The sequence below is a fragment of the Rhincodon typus genome, unplaced genomic scaffold, assembly GCF_021869965.1.
Source record: "Rhincodon typus isolate 14 unplaced genomic scaffold, sRhiTyp1.1 hic_rhity00001603, whole genome shotgun sequence".
NCBI classification, from domain to species: Eukaryota; Metazoa; Chordata; class Chondrichthyes; order Orectolobiformes; family Rhincodontidae; genus Rhincodon; species Rhincodon typus.
In genome coordinates this window covers 1-25,000 of record NW_025967241.1, presented here as the reverse complement: position 1 = coordinate 25,000, position 25,000 = coordinate 1, and the positions used below count along the sequence as shown (strand labels likewise).

Here is a 25,000-nt window from a genome sequence, read left to right as displayed (position 1 = left end):
TTCGAGTTTCCAAGTCTTTCTTTTATGTTATCTGTGAAAAGATTTTTCTGACACCCATGAATATAGTTTTTGGAACTTGTTCATTCATTATTCAATCAGTATGCATGTCCCACTAGAACTACACCTGCAATAACAGTAAGCCTATGAACAGAAATTGTTGTTTGGCTCCTCAAATCTGTTCCACTAAAATCAAGAAAGATCAGTATTGTAACTCAATTTACTGCCATGCTAGTCACTGCACAGTCCTCAACAGTCAGTTACATTTTATCACTTAGTTTGTAAGAAAGATCACTTACCCTTGGGACTGGATTTTTTAGCCCCATCAAATGGATTTTCAGTGCGGAGGCATGTAAAATACAATGTGCTGCTAGTCCAGAGGCTTCATACCCACCTAGATATAGTCTGCCCATCAGTTTTTAGGAACAAAAGGGCAATCGAGTATGTTAAAAAGTTAAAAAGAACTGCAGATGCTGGAAATCAGAAATGAAAAAAAAAAGGAAATTGCTGAGAAAAAGCGTTAACGTTTCAGGTCTGATAAGATTACGACTGTACTGATACAGGATATTCCTGGGAGATTGTCCAGTGAAGTTGTAAATGTGGAATTGAGAAATAAGAAAAGGAAGATCATCTTGTTGGGATCGTGTTATAGCCCCCACCCAGTAGTCATGGGAAGTTGAGAAGCAAATATAGAAGATCTCCAATATCTCTAAAAATAATAGATTTGTAATGGTAGGGGATTTTAACTTTCCAGACATAGACTGGGACTGTCATATTGTTAAGGGCTTGGATGGGGAGAAATTTGTTGAGTGTGAACAAGAAAACTTTCTTATTAAATATGTGGACGTACCTACTAGACAAGGAGCAAAACTTGACCTTCTGTTGGGAAATAAGGCAGGGCAAGTGACCAAGGTGTCAGTAGGGGAGCACTTTGGGGCAAATGATCATAATTCTTTTAGTTTTAAAATAGTTATGGAAAAGGTAGAACTGATCAAATTGGAGTAAGGCCAATTTGGATGGTATTAGGCAGGAACTTTGAAAAGTTGATTGGAGGAGGCTATTCACAGGTAAAGGGATAGCTGGGAAGTGAGAGGCCTTTAAAAATGAGATAAAGAGAATTTAGAGATAGTATAGTTCTGTCAGTGTGCAAGGCAAGGCTGGTAGGTGCAGGGAATGTTAGTTGACGAGAGAAGTTGAGGCTCTGGTCAAGAAAAAGAAGGAAGCATATATCAGGTATAGACAGCTGGGGTCAAGTGAATCCCTAGAGGATTATAAAGGAAATGAGGAGGGCACAAAGGGGATATAAGAAAGCTTTGACAAATGGAGTTAAGGAAAATCCAAAGAAATTCTTAAAGTACATTAAGGGTAGAAGAGTAACTAGAGAAAGGATAGGGCCCCTTAAAGATCAACGTAGCCATTTATTTGTGAAACCGCAGGAGATGGGTGAGATACTAAATGAATATTTCACTTTAGCATTACTGTGGAGTAGGACATGGAAGCTAGGGTACTTGAGGAAATAGTGATGTCTTGAAAAAAGTTCATTTACAGAAGAGGAGGTGCTGGAGGTCTTAAAACATATAAAGGTAGATAAATTCCTGGAACCTGATCAGGAGTTTCCCAGAACTTTGTAGGAAGCTAGGGAAGAGATCGCTGGGCCTCTAGTTGAGATATCTGTATCATCGAGAGCCACGGGTGAGGTGCCGAAAGACTGGAGGTTGGCTAACGCGGTGACATTATTTATGAAAGGCTGTACAGAAAAGGCAGTGAACTATAGACTGGCGAGCATTATGCCAGTGATGCGTAAGTTGTTGGAGAGATTCTGAGAGACAGGATTTGCATGCATTGGGAAAGGCTAGGACTGGTTAGGGATAGTTCACACAGCTTTGTGCATGGGAAATTGTATCTCTCGAACTTGGTTCAATATTTTCAAGAGGTGACAAAGAAGAGTGATGAAGGCAGAGCAGTACTTGTCGTCTACATGGACTTCAGCAAAGTGTTTGACAAAGTTTTGATTGCAGAATTCAGAGTGTCACAAATAGGGAGAGAAATATACAGAGGAATCACAGATAGATGGAGAAAAAGAGATAGAATGTGCAAGACTGAAAGAGATCATGATTTTTAAGTATGAATCTCCAGTACAATGTCAAAAAAAAATATGAAAGCTGTGTCAGACAGCCGAGCAGAATTAGGATCATATTTAAGCTGTGTGTGTGACAACGTTGTCACTTTAACAATGTTGTTTTATCCTGTTTTTTTTTGAAGAAAGGCTGTAAACTCAGAGGCGTCGAAGTGTTTACTAGTGCTGGCCAAGTCAATAATTTAAGAGGCCTTTAGGTTTTTTTTAAACAGATGTAACAATGGAAGGGGAGTGGCTAGTTCTCCCAGATCAGACTTCCTAGTTTTTTTTAAGCTGTAGCAGTGAGAAGCTGTTTGGGTGCCAGAAGAGTTGGAATTTCAGTAAATGATTCCTAATTGTGACTTGTTCTGAAATCTCTCTTGATGTTGAATTGCACGTAAGAATCTGTGTCTGAATTCACCCTTTTGCCTATGGGTGTGTTTATGGGATGTTGCCATACTGGAACAGTTAATTAGTACTAAATACTGTATCTATTATTCGGTTAAGTTTTCCAAATGTTAAGTTATAGTAGATTCCTCTTTCTTTTGTTTGTATGTTAATTATAGGGTTTAAATAAATTATGCTTTGCTTAATGCCAAGTGGTTTGACCAGTTGCATCACATCTGGAACATGCACTTCACACCTACCTTTAAAATAAGAAAAAGTTAGGCTCTAGCCTACCTTCTGAAAATATTTTGAGTGGGTCTGGTCTAGTCCATAACATGTGACTGAGGAATGTGAACTGCCAGTGAATAATGTCATGAAAGATGCAAAAGGAACTAAGGAAATCTACTAGCACCTTATATTGTTACAAGAAATATGCACTCCTCTTGCTGCATCTATTTACACATGTCTTTTGATTGAAAATGCTCATTTATTTCACAGAACAGAACAACATAGGATGTAAATAACAAACCATCCTTGGCTCTCAGTATTATGGGGCAAAGCTGCTGTAATGGAAGAAATGGCCCTTCAAGAGTCAGCACACGAAGTGTCAGAATGTTTACTGGATTAGTACACCAACCAATGTATTATTTTTGCTATTATTTTCAGGGATGTAGACCATCATTAGCTAGGCCAGTATTTATTACCCATCCCTAATCGCTATTGAGAAGGTGGTGGTGAGACACTATCTTGAACTGTTGCAGTCCATGTAGTGTGGTACACTCACTGTGCGGTAAGGAAGGGAGTTTCAGAATCTTGACCCAGAGACAGTGAAGAAATGACAATATCATTCCAAGTTAGAAATTAGAACAAAAAAAATGTTACTTACAGTAACTAGTTTCTCCAGACTTTCTATCTTAAGGATTTCTTCCCCTCCTTTTGAAATGGTTTCCACTTGCGTACTTTTTATGGCTTGTAAAATGTCTTTCATACCACTTTCAAATTGTTTATTCTCTTCTACCAGTTGTTTTACTGTAACCAACCGATATTACTCACATTAGTAAAGGAACTACAGTTGTCAGATTTAACTCAATGAAAAGAAATCATATTAATCATGCATTTTTACAAAAGCACAAAGTAACTCAAGTATATCACAACATATTTAGCACTTTTAATAAAATGTAACATCCCAAGGTGCTTCACAGGCACATACGATGACAAAATATGACATCAAATCACAGTGGAGCTATCTGGTCAGATGGCCAATCTCTTAAAAGCAGGAGGATGAGGTAGACAGGCAGAGAAATAGGAAGGAAATTCTGGAGATTGGGGCCAAGACAACCAAAGGCACTAGCACCAAAGCTGCAGCAATTATAAAAACCGAAATAACTGTGGATGCTGTAAATCAGGCACAAAAACAAAGGTGCTAGAGAAGCTTGGCAGGTCTGGCTGCATCTGTGAAGGAAAAAACATAGTTAACGTTTGGGGTTCCTCAGAACATAGCAGCAATTATAACTGGTAATGCGGGTGAGGACGTATTCAGAGGAACACAGATACCTGAGGTTGCAGGGTTGGAGCAGGTTACAAAAATACGGATGAGCAATGCCATGCAGGGATTTAAAAAGAAAAGAGAATTTTTACATCCAGACATTTTTTGATCAGGAACCAATCAACAGCAGTGATAGAGAAAGAGACTAGGTATGAATTAAAACATGAACTGCAGAATCTTGAATGATCTGAAGTTTTGGGAAAGTAGAATATCGGAGTCTAAACAGAAGTGCATTGAAAGAGCCACATCGAGAGATACAAATAATGAAGGTATTGGTGAGGGCTTCAGCCAGCTTGGAGATCAACCCTGGTTTAATGAAGATTGCAGGACAGCATGCCAACAGCAGTACCAGACCTGCATGAAAATGAGGTGTCAACCTGGTGTAACTAGTCCTGATGAAGGGTCCTGACTTGAAACATTGACTTTCCTGCTCCTCTCATGCTGCCTGACTTGCTGTGTTCCTCCAGCTCCACACTGTATTGACTCTGACTCCAGCATCTGCAGTTCTTGCTTTCTCATGGTCATGTTTGAATTGGCTTCATTCAAATCAGAGGATTTGAGACTGAAATTGGTTATTCCCTAATGACATGTTTAGTGCAAGATTGCTATACTATTAAACACACTAATTAAGGATTCATTATTGCCTAAACTGTCCTTTGTATACAGGTTATACAAAACAATTTTGAAGTTTTATTTTGAAAAAAGCTTACATTTGGCATTTAGTTGAGCAACTTCAGTCCTCATTTCTTCCAATTCTTTTTCCTTTACTTCCAGTTCTCTCGAAATATATTCATTCTGAAAAATGTTGCAAACATAATTCACCAGCAGAGAATTACAGACATATTTATCACTTCTCTTTAGCACCACGGGATCATGCAATGTTTAAGGCACAAGATGCCATTTAGCCCATCGTTCCTGTCAACTTTCTGCAAGAGCAATTCAGCTGGTCTCAACTCTACTCGCTATTTCCCCACAAAGTCAGAAGTCACACGACACCAGGCTATAGTCCAACAGGTTTATTTGAAATAACAAGCTTTTGGAGCATAGCCCCTTCGTCAGGTGAAGTGAGAGAGAAGCACACAGAACACAGAATTTATGGGCAGAGAAACCAAAAGATCATACAAATGGTGAGTGGACTGTTGAATAATAATAATCACCACCTGCAGTATTGGACGGTGTGAGTAAAGTGTCAACAGCTGAATAACAGGCGAACGGATGATCTAGAATCCAATTAATTGAGACAGAGAAATAATTACAAAAATATTAAAAATAAGGTGGTGCTGGAGCCAAAACAAATGACTAGAATAACATGGTAGGTGAAAGAGTCGCATGCCGAGGGTCTGTACAAAACTAATTAAGGTAGAGAGATCATAACCATTTATCCAGGTGATGGTGTCAAAACAGGACAGTAAGGAAGATTTTACAAATACAGAACAGTGTGGTGGGGTCACCTGTAAGCGCGACATGAACCCAAGATCACGGTTGAGGTCGTCTTCATAGGTATGGAACTCATCTATCAGTCTCTGCTTGGCGATTCTGCGTTATTGTGTATCTCGAAGGCTGCCTTGGAGGATGCTTACCCAAAGACCGGAGGCTGAATGCCGTTGATTGCTGAAGTGTTCCCTGACTGGGAGGGAACATGCCTATCTAGTGATTGTTGTGCGGTGTCTTGCAAAGGTTGCCATGGCAGGATCGTGTGGTGTTGTCCTGAAGGCTGGGTAGTTTGCTGTGAATGATGGTCTGTTTAAGGTTGGGTAGTTGTTTGAAAGCAAGCAGTGGAGGCATAGGGATGGACTCGGTGAGATGCTCGTCACTATCAATGACATGTTGAAGGCTGCAAAGAACATGGCGCAGTCTCTCTGCTCTGGGGAAGTACTGGACGACAAAGGGTACGCTATCATTTGTATCCTGTGCCTGTCTTCTGAGGAGGTCGTTGCAGTTTTTCGCTGTGGCACATCGGAACTGGCAACTGCATGCATGCACACCAAGAACAAGAAACTGGAGAAACTTGGCATCACCACCAGCAGTAACCAAGCCTCCCCTGGTACCACGGTTGAAACTGGTATCACCACAGGGAAATCCAACATCAACTTGTCTGACCATACCCTTCAACTGGACAAAATCGAAGTTCTCACCCGAGGGCTCAATTTCTGCCCCACTACCAAAATCGTCCCCATTGGTCTGGTGGCAGACACAGAAGAATTCATCAGGCCAATGGGGCTCCGGGAATTCTTTCACAAACCCCAAGATGTCAGCAGTGAGCCCAATGAGACAACCAATGAACCAGAGCAGTCGACAAGAGAGATCCGCAGTGTAGTGACCAAAGAAGAAAGAGTTGATGTGAACCCCTCCAGAAGGCCGCTGCCCTAGGCTCGACATGTATGCTCAAGCCATTAAGAGATGCATTAACGCTAGATTAATCAGCCACGCTCACAAGACAGTGCACAATGCAACGCCATCCATGCTCTCAAGACGAATCAGAACATCATCATCAAACCAGCAGACAAAGGAGGAGCCATTGTCATACAGAATAGAATGCACTACTGCAAAGAAGCATACTGACAACTGAACAACCAGGAACACTACAGACCAAATCCGACCAAAGAATATCCCCTTCAACTGAACAGACTGGTCAAGACCTTTGATCCAGACCTTCAGAGTATTCCATGCACTCTCATCCCATGTACTTCCCACGTAGGAGACTTCTACTGCCTTCCAAAGATACACAAAGCCAACACACCTGGATGTCCCATCGTATCAGGCAACGGGACCCTGTGTGAGAAGCTCTCTGACTATGTTGAGGGCATCTTGAAACCCACTCTACAAAGAATCCCAGCTTCTGTTGTGACACTACAGACTTCTTACAGAAATTCAGCACCCATGGACTTATCGAACCAGGACCATTCCTCATCACAATGGACGTTTCTGCACTCTGCACCAGCACTCCCCTTGAGGATGGCAATGCTCCAACAACCTCAGTACTCAATACCAACAACTGCCAATTTCCAGATGCCATCCTACAACTCATCATCTTCACCTTCGACAACCAGTTCTTTATCAAGACACACGGAACAGCCATGGGAACCAAATTTGCTCCCCAATATGTCAACATTTTCATGCATAAGTTTGAGCAAGACTTGTTCTCTGGGCAGGACTTCCGACCAACGCTATACACCAGATACATCAATGACATTTTTTTCCTTTGGATTCATGGCGAGGAATCACTGAAACGACTATATAGCAATATCATACTTGCCATGGACAACTCTTCCGAATCAGTCTCATTCTTGGACACATGCATCTCCATCAAGGATGGACACTTCAGTATATCACTCTACTGCAAGTGCATGGATAACCTCACAATGCTGTACTTCTCTAGCTTCTACCCTAAACAAGTTAAAGAAGCCATCACCGATGGAAAAGCCCTTTGCATTCACAGGATCTACTCAGATCAGGAGAAACATGACGGATACCTAAAGATTTTGAAGGATGCCCTCATAAGAACGGAATATGATGCTCAACTCATCGATCGCCAGATCCGACATGCCATAGTGAAAAACCACAATGACCTTCTCGGAAGACAGACACAGGATACGAACTGTAGAATACCTTTAGTTGTCCAGTATTTCCCTGGAGCAGAGAGTCTATGCTATGTTCTTCACAGACTTCACCATGTCATCAATGACGACGAGCATCTTGCCAAGGCTATCCCTACGCCTCCACTTCTCACCTTCAAACAACAACCAAACCACAAACAGACTATCATTTGCAGCAAACTACCCAGCCTTCAGGACAACATCAGCCACAACATGCCACAAACCCACGGCAATAGCTGCAAGACATGCCAGATCATCGACATGGAGACTACCATCACATGTGGGAGCATCACCCACCATGTGCACAGCAGATACTCATGTGACTCAGCCAATGTTGTCTATCTCATACGCTGCAGGCAAGGATGCCCCAAGGCATGATATATTGGCAAGACCATGCAGACGCTATGACAATGGCTGAATGGACACTGTGCAACAATTGCCAGACAGGCATGTTCCCTCCCAGTCAGGGAACACTTCAGCAATCAAGGGCATTCAGCCTCCAAGCTTCGTGTAAGGATCCTCCAAGGCAGCCTTTGAGATACACAACAACGCAGAATCACCAAGCGGAAACTGATAGCTGAGGTCGGTACCCATGAAAACGGCCTCAACCGTGATCTTGGGTTCATGTCGTGCTACATGTAACCCCACCACACTGTTCTGTATCTGTAAAATCTTCCTTACTGTCCTGTTTTGTCACCATCACCTGAATAAATTATGATCTCTCTACCTTAATTAGTTTGTACAGTTTTGGATTACTTACAACTTTGGTTAGACCCTTGGCATGCGACTCTTATACCTACCATGTTATTTCAGTCATTTGTTTTGTCTCCGGCACCACCTTACTTTTAATTTTTTGTAATTATTTCTCTGTCTCATTTAATCGGATTGTAGGTCATCCCTTTGATTGTTATTCAGCTGTTGCCACTTTTCTCACAACGTCTAACACTTCGGATCACCTGCAGGTGATTATTATTATTCAACACTCCACTCACCATTTGTATGATCTTTTGATCTTTCTGCCCTTGATCTCTCTGCCCATGAATTCTGTGTTCTGTGTGCTTCTCTCTCACTTCACCTGACAAAGGGGCTATGCTCCGAAAGCTTGTGGTTTCAAATAAACCTGTTGGACTATAACCTGGTGTTGTGTGACTTCTGACTTCAGTCCAACACACGCACCTCCACATCATATTTCCCCACAGTCCTGCATATTTTATTTCCTATTCAAATAATTATCAAATTCACTTTTTAAAGCCATGATGGAATCCATCTCCACCTCATTCTCAGGCAATTCTTCTCTCTCAGGCTTTTCTTCCCTGTATCCAGTTTTCGCTCTGCTGCCATTTCTCCCTCTAACTTCCCTGACTAATAGGTTAAAAAATTAATCATCAAAGGAGATAATGCACTAATCAGATGAGTTTATTGTGATTAATTGACATTCCCAGTTACAACATAACTGATTTTTAAAAATTCATTCCTGGGATAAGGGCATCGCTGGCTAGGCCAGCATTTATTGCCCATCCTAGGTGTCCTAGAGGGCAGTTAATAATCGACCACATGCTGTGGTCACATGTACACCACAACAGGCAAGAACAGCATCTCTGTCCCCTAAAAGACTTCAGTGAACCAGATGGGTTTTTACAATCATTGACGATGGACTCATGGTCATCATTAGACTCTGAATCCCGGACTTCTATTGAATTCATATTCCACCGTTTGCCATGGTGGAATTCAAATCTGGGTCCCCAGAACATTTGCTGGATCTCTGGATTAACTATAAGTGATAACACTGCTAAACTCTCAACTCCCCATGAACTGTAAGAGGGCTTTCATTTTGAAAGATTTTGCAATCTATTTTCCAGACATCTTGATCTCCTTGTTCAGGACAAAAATATTAAACCTCTTAATGTTGAGGAATAACTTACACAAAAAATACATTCATAAACCATTTGATATTTGCTCATAAAGTTCATAGTGAAATTTCAACTCCTTGATTGATGCGCCTTAGCTTGAGTGTGGAGGTATGAATGGTTATGGCTTTGGACTAGCAACTCATTACACGATGATAAGTTGCAAAACAGAATTTAATAAATCAAGCACCTTGAAAAATGACAATGAAAACTACTGAATTATCATAAAAACCCAAGGGATTTATTAATGACCCTTAGAGAACCTTCCAGGTGACCTTATATGCAACTCCAGTGCCCATTATATAGTTGGCTTTTTATGAGCTCTTGTTGTTTAACACAGATAGCTCTGGCTATAATAATCAAAACCTTCTGCTTTGGCCAGCCCACCTCAATGGTTCATCCTTTACCCTGGCCAATTTTTGGGTCAGGATAATTGACTATTGATGATTCACTGATCAGATTCCAAATGGACCTGACACTACTGTGACATAACCAGGTCACAAAATTTTTGTTTTTGTTACAGCTCATATCTGCTTTAGACTGCCACAGCATTCCAATCCAAAAAGATCCCTTTGTTCGTTGTTTACTGTCTTGCTGGGTGCAAACTGACCTTTATGACTCTGAGTCATTTAGCACGGAAACAGACCCTTTGGTGCAACCAGTTCATGCCAAACATAATCCCAAACTAAACTAGTCCCACCTGCCTGCTCCTGGGCCCACATCCCTCCAAACCTTTCCTATTCATGTCCTTATCCAAATGTCTTTTAAACATTCTAATTTCACCCACATCCATCACTTCCTCAGGAAGCTCATCCCACATGTGAACCACCCTCCATGTAAAAAAATTGCCCCTCATGTCTTTTTAAAGTTTATCCTCTCACCTTACAAATGCACCCTCTAATCTTGAAATCCCCATTGTAGGGAAAAGACAACTACCGTTAACTCTATCTATACCCTTCATTATTTTATAAACTTCTGTAAGGTTGCCTCTCAAACCCATTTTTAAAAATATATATTAATGTGATTTGGGTGTCACTGCTGGGCCAACATTTATTGTCCATCCCTAGTTGCTCGAGAAGGTGGTGATGAGTTGCATTCTTCAACCATTTGGTGTAGGTGCATCCACACTATTGTTAGGAAGGAAGTTCCCAGATTTTGACATAGAAATACTCAAGAAATGGCAATATATTTCCATGTTAGGATGGCATGTGTCTGGAGGGGAACTTGCAGGTAGCAATGTTGCCATGTATCTGCTGTCTTTGTCCTTCCAAATGATTATGGTCATGGGTTTAGAAGGTGCTGTCTAAGAATGATGAAGAATTTCTGAAGTACATCATGTAGAAGGAACACATTGCTGTGATGGAGTGTCGGTGTTGGAGCAGGGTGTGATTGTGGTAAGAATCAGGCAGGCTGCTTTGTCCTGGACCTGTACTTGTGCAAATAAATGGTGAGCATTCCATCACACTCTTGACTTATACCTCATAGATAAGGGACAGACTTTAGAGAGTTGGGAAGTGAGTTATTCACTGCAGGACTCCGAGCCTCTGATTTGATCTTACAGCCACAGTATTTATATAGTTATTCCAGTTCAGTTCCTGGTCAATGGTAACCCCACGATGTTGATAGTGTGGAATTCACATATGGTAAAGCCATTCAATGTCAAGGCACAATACCTGATTCGCTCTTGTTGAAGATAGTCATTGTCTGGCACTTATGTGACATGAATATTACTCGTCATTTCTTAGCCACATCCTGGATTTTGCCCAGATCTTGCTGCATTTAAACATAAACTGCTTCAGCATCTGAGAAGTTGTGAATGGTCCTGAACATTATGCAATAATCAGCAAATATCCCTACTCCTGCCTGATGATGGAAGGAAGATCATTGATGAAACTGATGAAGAGCTTCTGCAAGATGTTCCGAAGCCAAGGTAACTGATCTCCAATAACCACAACCATCTTCCTTTGTGCTACACATGACTCCAAACAGTGAGTTTCCTCGGATTCCCAGTGACTTCAGTTTTGTTAGGGCTCCTTGATGCTACACTCCATCAAATATTATGTTGATGTCAACAGCAGTCATTCTCATTTCACTTTTGGAATTCAGTTTATCTGTCCGTATTTGAACAGAGGCTGTAATGATGTCAGGAGCTGAATGGCTCTGGCAAAAACCAAACTGAGCATCACTGGGCACTGCTAACCAACTGCTGCTTGATAGCACTGCTGACGACTGGAACCATCACTTCACTGATGACCAAGAAGAGACCAATGGGGCGATAACTGGCTGGTTTAGATGTGTCCTGCTTTTTAAACATAGGACATATCTGGGCAATATTCCACAATTTTCCTTTGCAGGATCAGTCCCTTCAGCCATTTAATGATACCATATGGAGTGAAATGATTTGGTTGAAGATTGGCATCTGGATCCACCACTCAAGCACTCTGATTGAAAACTGTTGCAAATGCTTTAGCCTTATCTCTTGCACTGATGTGTTGGGCTCCATCATCATTGAGGATTGGGAGAGCTGTGGAGCCTCTCCTGCAGTGAATTGTTTAATTATCCACGATGATTCATGACTGGATATGGCAGGACCGCAGAGCTTCGATCTGATCCTTTTGTGGTGGAATCGCCTTGCCCAATCAGTTGCTGCTAATGCTGTTTGGCACGCAAGTAATCCTGTAACTTTACCAGGTTGACACCTTGTTTTTAGGAATGCAGTGTGCTGATCCTGGTATGCTCTCCTGCATTCGTCATTGAACCAGTCTGATCCCCTGGACTGATGGTAATGGTAGAGTGCAGAATATATTGAGCCAGGACATTGTAAATAGAGTTTTGAGTACAGCTCTGTTGCTGCTGATTGCCCACAGTACATAACTGATGCCCGACTTTAAATTCTGGATCTGATCAAACATTATATAGCATTGTAATCTAATTTTAATCGACACATCTGCATCAGTTTGGATCAAAAATTCTTGGAAATGGGAGATGAGGGGTGGTACAGGACAGAGGATCCGGATGAATCTGCTGCCATCCAACACAGTTACTCCAGGGGTCTAGCAATTAATCCAGTCAGAACTGATCATTCACAAAAATATAACTTTCTATGTCTCTTTTACCAGTTGGGAGGTTTTGCACTGGCAGAAGCACAACGTATTATTTTCTTGTTTAGTTTCCCTGCCACGTTTAAATCTTTTTATCGTGATTTCACATTAATATCTCAGTAGAAGCACCCTTCCCTCATTTATACCAGTGACCCTGGTCCAGATTTAATGGAGGTGATGGGGATCTCATTTGCCAGAGCCCGTGCTTTCTCCTTTCAGGAAGTCTCACCAAATTAAATCTCAATCAGGTGGCCAGTGGTGGGCCTTCACCAGGATCAAGGACCCTGGGGGTAAAAGCATTAAGAGTTGCTAACCATTTAGAGGCTGACAGCTACTCATTGCTCGGCAGTGTCACAAGGGAGGTGGTAACGTTTGCCAGTAGTGCAGTCATCCAAGGTCAAAGATACCAGGAACCCAGGTACTGGTGGATAATGGCAGGAGGGGTATCATTGGATTGGAGGGGGTGCGCCAAGTTGGCCCTCACCCATCCAATTGCTGTGCATTACAAAAGACATCAAATGCCTTTGAACTAGGGATCCTATCATTCTGCCACTGTATAGCGCATCCTCCCAATAGCAGTAGTGGAATAAGGCACTTAAGCAAGGAATTAATCAATTGGCAGTGAGGGAGTTGGGTTGCCACATGTGGTTAATTTTCCCTGCCACAAAGCCTGCATTAAACTCTGCCCTCTTTTTTGTAAAATGGGAAAGGTTCCCTGGGTCTGCTCTCATGGTGTACATTTGTTAACAGAACTCTCTTACTAAGTAGCTGTGCAACCCAATAAAGCACCCACTTAAACATTTTGCATGTCCTTGGTTTTGTTAGTCTTGTAAAGATAATTTGTACGACCTGCATTATTTGCCTGTTGAGCTTGGCAAGTTCGAATTCTGCATTCTGGTATGCTCCTTCTTTGTTCAGTAGCTCCCCTCGTATCTGACGGTTCTACAGAGGTGCATTGACTTAGTTAGAATACACAGAGAGATTTAATCACGTTTCAATGTTAGATTCAGCTTTTTCACTTGGAAGTCTTCATATTTTGCTCAAAAAACTTCTCATCCTCATACACCAGGGCAGGCTCACTTTCAAAAAGGCCTGGTTTATGAAAGTAATCTGATTCCCATTGTAATCCCATGTTGCACAGAATTTACAGCAGTGGATTAAGGAATTAATTACATTGCAGGCAAATATGAAGCGTAAGCAATACATACCGCTTGGAAAATAACACAAAATACTATTAAGAAGCAAAGGCATGTCATGGTATATACTGGTATATACATTTGTTTTAACAGTAGGGTACAGAGAAAACCTTCTAGAGGTCTAGAATTGTAAAGCGGTTTAGTTGCGTTCATATTATAGTCAAAGCATGGTTAGTACTTTGTGTAGTTCGGTGTCTATATTATGGAAACGATACACAGACACTGAAAGAAATGCGAAAATGGTTTATAACAGTGACACTGGAATTGAGAGATTATACTCAGCACGAAAGATTGAATGGACTGGAACTTCTTTTTCTAGAAAAGAGAAGCCGGTGATACCACCAAATAGAGGTACTCAAAATTATGATGGACAGACACAATGAAGATATTTTCCACTTGTGCAGAAGACCAGAACTAGAAGCCATATACATGGCTCGATTCCAGCCTTGGGCGACCATCTGTGTGGAGTTTGCACATTCTCCCTGCGTCTGCGCGGGTGACCTCCGGGTGCTCCAGTTTCCTCCCACAGTCCAAAGATGTGCAGGTTAGGTGGACTGGCTATGCTAAATTGCACACAGTGTCTAGGCTGGGAAATGCAGAAATTGGGTAGGGGGTGGGTCTGGTTGGGATGCCCTTCAGAGGGTCTGGACTTGATGGGCTGAATGGCCTGCGTCCACACTGTAGGGATTCTATGTTACAAGATAGTCACTGATAAATCTAATAGGGAACTCTCTACAAGATCCTTCATCCAGAATTCAGAATACAGAACTTGCCACCACAAGGCGCAGTACTGTGGCTCAGTGGTTAGCACTGCTGACTCACAGAATCAGGAACTCAGGTTCGATTCCACCCTTGGGCGACTTCCCTGTGGAATTTGCACATTCTCCCCCTGTCTGCGTGGGTTTCCTCTGGGTGCTCCAGTTTCCTCCCACAGTACAAAAGTGTGCAGATTAGGTGGATTGGCCATGCTAAATTGCCCATAGTGTCCAGGGATTTGTAGGTTAGGTGGATTAGCCATGGAAAATGCTGGGTTACAGGAACATGGGTGGGATGCTGTTTGGAGGACTGGTGTGGACTTGATGGGCTGAGTGGCCTGCTTCCACACTGTAGGGATTCTATGATCTCAACAGTATGGTGATACAACGTGCAGTTGAAGTGAATAGTTAGAGAAGCACACAAGGGAGAAAGTAACTGAAGAATATATTGATAGGGCAAGCTTAAGAGGGTGATAAACCAAAGAACTGAGAAATGCCTTCTCAATAAATGGCCTTTTGTAACTTCTGCTTCATTTGCCTGCACATACGCTAAAGCAGTCAGATGGAAATCGGAGGCAATTCATTATCAGTAACTTAATTAGTCCAGCCATAACAGCATGACCAGCACACCGTCTTTCAAAGTCAAGAATAAAGTGCAAACGCATGTTCTACAGTATTATTATAGGATGCTAAAGCTGATTAAGTTCAAATATTTGTTCTATATTAGCAGATTTCTAACCTGTGATTTAAGACTTGATAGTTCTAGCCTTAACTGCTCTAGGAGACCATCTAATGGGTCACCATTCTTGATAAAGTTCTTGGCTGGCTCTTCAGAATCAGTCACATGCACTGGCTGATCATTCCTAGTCGTGGGAATATCTGCTTGCTCAAGTGACACTGCTACAGCATTCTCAGTTAGCTCTGATAGCTTTGTCAAAGTAGGTGGTAATGGCCCTGGCCTGGCTGGAGTTTCTGGTTGTTCAGGCAGTTTGGTTTTTAACTCGTCAACAGGCTTTTTCTTTTCAAAATGTTCTTTTATGGCCTGATGGGGAACAATCCAACTTTCTGTCTGGGAAGTCACCAATTCTTCCCAATGCAAAGAGCTCCTCCGAGAACTTCCTGACTGCCCTACAGACCTCTGAAGAATCTCTGAAATCTGGCTGGACATTTTCCTTAGTGCAAGATCTTTATAGTAATCAATGTCAGCAGAGCCTTGCCTTCCTTTGACGTAATAAATATCATTTCTACTGTTGTCCTGTATAAAAACAGAGCACATGCAATTCTAAATTATATGACATGATCCTCTCAACACTGGTCATTTCTTAGCAACATCTTTAAGCTTGAAATTAATATAACTTTTGATACAGTCGGAAAAGTAGATACAAAAGTATTTTAAATGAACCAAAATCATCACTTGCTTCTTATCTTTTGCTTGGAACTACAACTATGAATAAAAATACAGGAAAACACCTTACTCAATGTTTAAAAAAAAAGTCTGCATCCAGACTTTAATTTATTTTGGATCTACTTGCTTGATAAATCCATTGGGCCCAGTCACGATGGCTAATTAAAAATCAGCTTTTTAAGAGACATTATTTAAGCTTACACACAATGAGCAAGGTCACTGACTTTGTCTCCTTCAGAAATTATCTTCCTGCGGCTTCCTGCGATTGGGAATTTAAGCGAACACTGACACCGTAGGATTGCAATGCACACCTGCACACAGCAACTAGATGTTGTATCAATCTCCTTCAGAATAGTATTAGAACCTAGAGATTTTCTACACCACAACTCTCAGTCCATATTGACCAGCTGTCTCTGTCATATTCTGTTTTATAAAGATGACTTCCTCAGATGATTTTATAACAGCAAGCATGATTGTGGGGTGTTGGCAAGTCATTTTATCTTCTCATCAATTTTCTCTCCACTTAGACACTTCCACACCAGAGTTTTTCCAGAACTTTGTGTTTTTATCGGTTTCTTATTCCTCCCTATAGATCATGGTTCCAGCAGTATGGGGAATATATACAGGCAAAATTATGTGGGAAAGGACAGATTCTGTGATCTTTTCAAATTTATTGCCATTTATGTTTGCCAGATATTAAATTCTGTTCACTCCTGCTAAGACAGAATCAGTACAGTGGACTTGGCATTTCATTTCAGGCTATAGTGTAAATTTCAGTCATACAGAATCTATACGTTAACATAATCATGTCAAAACTTGTGACATAATCTAAAATTATTATTCCATGATTTTGATAAATTTGATAAAATTTCAGCACAAAGCATATATGATTACCTTATGGTTTAACTCAAAGTTGACTGAACTTGACAGCTCTGTCTCTTTGTTAGTATTTATCCTCTCATTAAATGAATCCACCAACCCCAGGTCCTCTGCTGAAATTCCTAGGTACAGCATAATACAGCACAGATTGACATCTTGTAGATTTAATCTTTAATCAAATTGAATGTTACAAAAAAAATTCCATATTCTAAATTGAAGTTCACAAACCCTATTTTGTACATGATGTAGTATTTCAATTATACTTAAGAAATTTATTCATAAGGGCAAACAGAGCTGATTTATAATCTACATGTTTGTGGCTCATTATGTGTGAACTGTAGAAAAAAAAATGGGGCAAATGGCTTCACTCATTCTAAACTTTTATGAGTGCTTTATCTAACTGCAGAGGCTTTCAATGTTCATTTGAATTGCTGGGAAAAATAAATGGGGTCTTGTTTGACATTTCAGTTGTAAGGACGCAACTGCTGATAATGCAGCATTCAGGGCTGGGTATTCCCATGTTGTGGGGACCCGGTCTTTGGGACAAAATGGAGTTCTTAAATTGCAATTCCCAGATTTAATGGTAGCAATTAGCTGACTTTGTGCTTGCAGTCCGATTAAGGACAATGGACGAGTTCTCAATCCTACCAGTCAGACAGCTAGCAGTTCTGGAACCTCAGTAACCCCAATGGGTGAGGCGAGAGTTGCTGGAGCAGGTTAGCGACAGAGGGAGGGCCTCAGCATGGCGGTTCCGTTTGGACGCACACATGCTTAAATTAAGATTATTGGGGGCGAGAGAAGAAATTTGCCACCTCAAAATTGAGCACAAAAACTCCACAGGAGCACATTGTTTTGTCTTTCGCGCCCACACCTTCTAAGCTGTGCTGCAGGAAAGCTCAAAGTATGGAGACGGTGGCCTTGGCATGTAAGGGGCCACTGCATCACTGGTAAAACACCAGTGCGCCCACAAAGATCAAATGTAATTGGATTCATAATCAGCTTAATTGGCTGTCACTTATTTAAAATAGGCCTCCAAGGATCCTGATCGTCTTGGGGAATCTTGCAGTACTTAGACGCGCAATTTGCCAAGAAGGGAGAGTTTCATTAGCTTCTTTTCTTTATACTGGCACTTAAAATGAACACCAGCTTGCCCCAGTGTAATTAAATAAAGCAATGCACACGCGTGCACTGGTGACAAGAAGCACACTGATTTTGTTTTGCTCCACATTTTCAAATTATATGAGTCAACAATTTCCTATTCGATGGAGATGCTTGTCCTGTATACACTGCTGAATCACAAACTAGGCGATAAGCTTACCTCCCACACCTGCTCGCATGCCTTTATCTTGAGCCATCCTACGAATTTGCCTCTTTAACACCAGTCTTTCTTCCTCCAAGCGTTCAATCTGAATTAATGAATATTGCACTTTTAAGTGGAATGGTCTTGTATATTAATGTGACAAATCAATAGCAAAGCAAACAAAATGATTCACCAACCTCTTTTAGCAGGACCTGGTTCTCAGCTTGAAACTGCTGCTGTTTCAAGTACTTGGTTTTCCTAAATTCACCTAGGTCAATTATTTCATTTGTGTCGAGGCCTAAACACAAATTATTTTTCATTAAAGCAAGAAAAAACTGATTCTTTATAACTCCAACAGCGGAGTTCAGGAAATTAGGAGCAAAATATCACCAACATCATTATATCAGTAATTGTGCTACTTATAGTTGCGTGTAACAATTTTTAAAAAAAATTCAAGGACACATAATACTTATTTGCAATCCACTTTCAGGGTCATGTACGGGAAAAGTGGCATCACATGATACAGGGCAGGTTTCCCAACCTTTTACAACTAGGATCATCCAGGTAAATGGCAACGAACCTCAGGGAAAACAGCTGAAAAATGTTTAAATCTACTAGATTTCTTGTAGCATTGTTCATGGTCTATCACGTGATACAGAGACAATGGTGAAATGGGGCTGTAAGCTGCAACCATAGCATCACTCAGGCATGTGTACTTACAGAATAAGAACCGAAAGAATTGCGGATGCTGGAAGTCAGAAACAAAAACAGAAATTGCTAGAAAAGCTCAGCAGGTCTGGCAGCATCTGTGGAAAGAAATCGGAGTTAATGTTTTAGGTCCAGTGACCCTTCCTCAAAACTGCTGAGCTTTTCCAGCAACTTCTGTTTTTGTTTATGTCTACTTATGGGTTTGACATCAGAATTGGTTATGAAGGCATTTTCATTCCTACATACTGACATTTAAACCTGACCAAATATTGTAGCCATAGTGAAATGTGTGGCTATAAAATGCAATAAATTTAGATAGTCCCAATGATTTGCACATTCCTCACAGCTTCTAAACACTGAAATGCTCTAAGATCACATTTGTTACAATTGCAATTTTTCTTTTCAAATGTTTATAGAACATTATTAGTAGTTTATTAATAGTTATATGCAGATGAACTATTTTTTCCATACCAGCCTTGCAAACCACTTGCTGGAGATAACAATCATAACTTTATTAGAATTTGCATTAACGGACTACAGAAAAATCAAAGCTAAAAAATTGAACCATGTTATAATACTGCCCAAGGAAAGTGTGAATTTGGGCTTAGTGCAAGAAATTTCAATTTCAAAAACATTACACAGCCATCTATTGCTGTTTTCCCTCATATTCTACTCCAAGATAGCAAAAGTGGTTGTGCACCCAGAAAGCAGATCCACTGACAACAATAGGGGCTGGGACTATAGGATGACCAAACATCCCATGAGGAGCCGCATACTCATGGTACAGTGCAATACTGGGGTTGATTACAGTGGAGTGATCGCACTGAAACCTAGTAAAACTATTTACTTAAGTTCATTGTATTTGGAACCGTTTCAAGTTTAATGTAGAAAGCCACTGTACTTTGTAAAGTGTAAAAAAAATGTCATCAAGTGTATTCTGTTATCAAACATTGCTGAGGATCTTAAGATGTACCTAAGCGTTGCCGGAAATTTTCATTTTCATCCAAAAGATCATTTATCTTCATTTCAAGCTTGTTTATCTCCTTTGTCATTGCTTCTATTTGATGATCTCGGATCTTGATATGGTGCTTGCATTCCTTAATCTCTGCAACAGCATTTTCCAATCCATAAATACCCTAGTGCAGGATACAATCAGCGTAAGCAACCGTTTTCTGTTATACCAGAATGATATAGGCATGACATATTTTATTTTATGATATGTATAACTGAATCATGTATCAGTTTCAAGAGAAGAATCCTGTTACTATACAAATTCTGATGACACCAAATTAAAGGCATGCATAATTCTAAAGCTGGTATGCTGGTTCCAAAGCTCCTGCCTTCAGTTTCAGGTTTATTCTAGGCTTTCAAAAATGCAAGTAAGATAACATCCTGGTCATCCTGCTTTTTTAAGTGATATTGATTGAGGGTAAAAAATTTGGCCAGGATACCCGAGAGTGACAGAAGTGGTCTTGGGTTTGAAAGGTACTGCTCAAGGATCTTTAGGGAATTTCTGAATGAATTTGCAGATGCTGCACACTGCTGATAAGCAACAGTTGTGAAGGGAATGGATGCTTGTGAATGTGGTGCCAATTAAGTTGGCTGCTTTGTCTTGGACAGTATCAAGCTTCTCGAAAATTGTTGGAGCTGCACCCATTCAGGCAAGTGGGGAGTATTCCATCACACTCCTGATTTGTGCCTTGGAGGTGGTGGCTTTAGGGAATCAGGAAGAGGGTTACTCACAGTATTCCTAGCTTCTGACCTGCTCCTGTAGCCACTGTATTTATGTATGAGCCTAGTTGAATTGCTGGTGAATGTTAACTCCCAGCATTTTGATAGTTGAGGATTCAGTGATGATAACGCTATTGACTTTCAAGGGGTGGTGGTTAGATTGTCTGTCATTTGGAGATGGCATTTGTGTGGTAAGAATGTAACTTACCACTTTTCAGCCTAAACCTGGACACTGTCCAGATCTTGTAGAATCTGGACAAAAACCTGCTTCAGCATCTAAAGAGTCGTAAATGGTGCTGAACATTGTTCAATCATTGAAGAACATCCCTATTTCTGATCCGATGATGGAGGGAAGGTCATTGATGAAACAGCTGAAGACGGTTAGGCCCAGGACACTACCGTGAAGAGCTTCTACAGACATGTCCTGGAGCTGAGAAGACTGAACTCCAACAAACATAATCATCGTCTTTTGTATAAGGTATGACTCCAACCAGCAGAGGGTTTGCCCCCGATACCCAATGATTACAGTTTTGATAGGGCTCCTTGCTGCCACACTCCATAAAATGAAGCACTGATATCAAAAGTAGTCCATCTCACCTCACCTCTGGAATTCAGCTCCTTTGTCCATGTTTGAACCAAGGGTGCAATGAGGTCAGGAGCTGAGTGGCGCTGGCAGAATCCAAACTGGCCGTCACTGAGCAGCTTATTGCTCGGCAGGTACTGCTTGATAGCATGTTGATGACACCTTCCATCATTTTACTGATGGTAATTGGCCAGGTTAGATTTGTTCTTTGTGTGCACAGGGCATACCTTGGCAATTTTCCACATTGCCATGTAGATGCTAGGGTAGCTTGGCTTGGAGTGTGGCAAGCCCTGAAGCACAAGTCTTCAGTACTGTTGCCAGAATGTTGTCAGGACTCATAGCCTTTGCAGTATTCTGTGCCTCCAACCATTTCTTGATATCACATGGAGTGAATCAAAATGGCTAAAGACTGAGAGGTTGAGGATCTGTGGAAGAGGCCAAGATGAATCATCCATTCAGCAATTCTGGCTAAGAGTGTTGTGAATGCTTCAGAATTTTCTTTGGCACTGATGTGCTGGGCTCTTCCATCATTGAGGATGGGGATATTTGTGCAGCCTTCTCCTCCAGTGAGTTGTTTAATTTATCTACCACCATTTACAACTGGGTATGATAGGATTGCAAAGCTTAGGTCTGATCCATTGTCTGTGGGATCGCTTAGCTCTATCTATCACTTGCTGCATATGCAAGTATTCCTGTAAAGCCCAAGTTTGTCAAAATATGTCATTCTTAGGAACAACCTTAATTTAGAGAAATTACAGAAAAAAAAATGTTCATTGGGGCACATCTCTGCATGCCAAATGGGGAGCATGTTTGAGTGGGGCACAGGTCAAAGAATCAACACTGCAGTAGCATCATCTCTGACCTGTGCTCTGTCAGTCCATTTCCTCCCTTCTTGGAAGGTCAGGACTGGTGAATTCTCCCTATAGACTGAAATAAAACATTAACTGTGAATTCTGCAAAGGTTCTCAACTTGTCAGAAGTCCTTTAAAAACGATTCTTGAAAAACGATTGCCAAACACTTTAGTGACAATCCTATGATAAATTTATTTTCATCACATTATTTAACTTGTAATTTTTGTTTCTCAATTCCATGCATATTGTGAAGGCTACTTACCGATTCATATGCCCTAAGATGTATCAGTGTTTCCGCCAGTTCCTTGTCTTTTTCCCTGGCATCTCTCTCTGCAAGGTCAGCCATACGCTTTGCTTCAAATGCTTTCTGCTCTGCTGCCTGTGTCTTTTGCTGGAGCAACCCAATTTTGGTCTGCAGATTAAGTGTTGGAAAACCTCAAAAGAAATTAAAGGAATCACAATTATATTTCAGTTACAAATATGTATATGCCAATCAAAATGCATGACTTCAACAAAAGCAACAATGACAATGGCTTCCTATGAACACTGCAATATTTCCTTTAACATTAAAATTGCATCAGACTAAACTGTGCTGGTGCGTAACCCCAACACAAGTTGAAGTCCAACTTGCTTAATGCTATCCTACAATAATTCTTTCCACTGTCAACCCACTTTTAAATATTGACGGCCTCTACTTCAATCACCTGCCACACAGTTCCTAACCCTCTATGCGAAACAAGCATTTTCTTCTGTTTTTGTTCAATGAACTGAAATAGTCAGATTTTACTGACTCAACATTGTAAACATCCCCATGAAATCACTCTGGATTCTGCTCTCTTCCAATGAAAATTAAATACTGGTTAGGATCTAAATTGGACTGTCTGAGATTGTGGTGGAGGCACATTCAATCAAGGATTTCAAGAGGAAATTTGATTATCTGAAAAGAAAGGAAATGCCAGGCTGCAGTTTTCAGACAGCCAGCACACACACAGGACAGGCAGAATGGTTTCCTTCTGTGCCTTAACCATTCTGTGATTGAGCCATATTTCAAAATCATTGATATCCATAATATCAACAGTCCTAGAGCAGAACTCCGTGGAACACAAACCAATTTCTATCCACTCTGAGAAATTGTACTTAGTTCCTCCTCATTGGTTCTTCTTTAGCAGCCAGTTTTCAATACAATTTTCTATTTCTTCCTCAACTGCGTAATCCCATATCCCTCTTTTCCAATCATTCCCTTGTCAATGACATTCTGAAGGTCCATTTTCCTTACATCAACTCCATTATGCATATCTGTCATATTTTATGACCTCCTGTGTTAGGAATGCAAACACCATCTTTCTTTTTGAAATCTGTGTTAACTACTTCTAAATTTGTTCTCTTTACCCAGAACGTTAATAAAGTCATTAATTCCCAAACAACAAAGTAAAACCAAATAGCGAGTAATTATTAAAATGGCTCCTTTTCCCTTTTTGAAAACAAGCAGTTCGTTAGCTATTCTCCAGTGTAAATCCTGGACTACCATTTTTAGAGCCTCTGCCTTTTCTTCCCTCGTTTTCCTCAATATCTTTGGATTAAATATTTCAGATAGTGAATATCGGCATCATAAATACAAGCTAGGAGCAGCAATATGTTATTTGGTTCTTTACATTTGCTCTGCCATTAGATAAGATCAAGGTTGTTCTTATGATAGCCTGAACTTTACCTTGCTGCCTAGCTCCAACACCCTCTGACTCCCCGGTCGTCAAAAATTGATCTACTTCTGCCATAAATATATTCAATGACCCTGGCTCGACTGCTCCCTGAGGAAGAGTTTCACAGACTTAAGACTCAAATCACAATTCTCAGCATCTCCACCTTAAATGGGAGTCCCCTTATTTTTACACCTTAATCCTTTCCTTTTTGTATGTTATTGTACTTGATCTCACTATTAAACAGTTTAGGGTTTATCTCCTCCTAGATTTCAAGCTTATTGCAATGTTTTAGCAGCCACAATCAGCTTACATAAAATAATCGTGTTCAGTGCATGTCATTTGATGATGCAAAGATACGTAGGAAAGTGAGTTGTAAACTGGACATAAGGAGCATACAAAAGGATACAGACAGGTTGTTAAGTGGGAAAAGAGTTGGCCAAAGGAGAATAATGTGGGAAAGTGTGAAATGGTCCATTTGGCAGAGAGAATTAAAAAACAACATATCGTCTAAATGGTGAGAGGTTGCAGAGCTCTGAGATGCAGAAATCTGGGTGTCACAGTGCATGAATCGCAGGCGGTTAGTATGCATGTACAGCAAGCAATCAGGAAACTTAATAGAATGTTATGTTTTATTGCGAGGGGAAAATGAAGATCGGGTGGTTATGTTTCAATTATAAAGGGCATTGGTGAGACTGCATCTAGAATACGGTGTACAGTACTAGTCACCAAACTTACAGAAGGATGTTAATGTGATGAAAGCAGTTTAGAGAAGGTTTACTCGATCAACACCAGAAATGAGTGGAATGCCTTGTGAAGAAAGAGAAGCAGGAGAGTTGACGTTTCGGGCCTAGACCCTTCATCAGGACTGGGGATGGCGGAGAGAGCTAGGAAATAAATACAGGAAAGAGGGGTGGGGTTGGGGGAAGGTAGGTGGGATGGCGATAGGTGGATGCAGGTAGGGGTAGTGGGGATTGGTCAGTGGGAAGGGTGGGGCGGATAGGTGGGGAAGGAGATGGACAGGTTGCGTCGGGTCAAAATGGAGATGAGAGGGAGGGCTGAACATGGGATGAGGCCAGAGGTGGGGAGGTTTTGAAACTGGTGAATTCCACATTTAGGCCATCAGGTTGTAGGCTCCCGAGGAAGAATATGAGGTGTTGTTCTTCCAGTTTGTGTGTGGCAGCATTGTGACACTGCAGGAGGCCCAGGATGGATGTGTCACCCAGGGAGTGGGAGGGGTAGTTAAA

The 25,000-nt window shown here is 41.1% G+C and overlaps 1 protein-coding gene across 1 annotated transcript; it reads right to left on the bottom strand.

Moving 5' to 3' along the window:
* Positions 1-3,386: 3,386 nt before the first annotated feature.
* On the bottom strand, positions 3,387-23,864 carry LOC109936166 (centrosomal protein of 290 kDa-like; the record flags this gene model as incomplete). Its single annotated transcript, XM_048592645.1, has 9 exons — positions 3,387-3,529; positions 4,757-4,841; positions 13,500-13,592; positions 16,901-17,007; positions 18,204-18,291; positions 18,383-18,483; positions 19,867-20,029; positions 22,322-22,494; positions 23,768-23,864. Coding segments are annotated over 9 exons (1,050 nt in total), but the record flags the coding sequence as incomplete, so codon positions are not given.
* Positions 23,865-25,000: the final 1,136 nt, after the last annotated feature.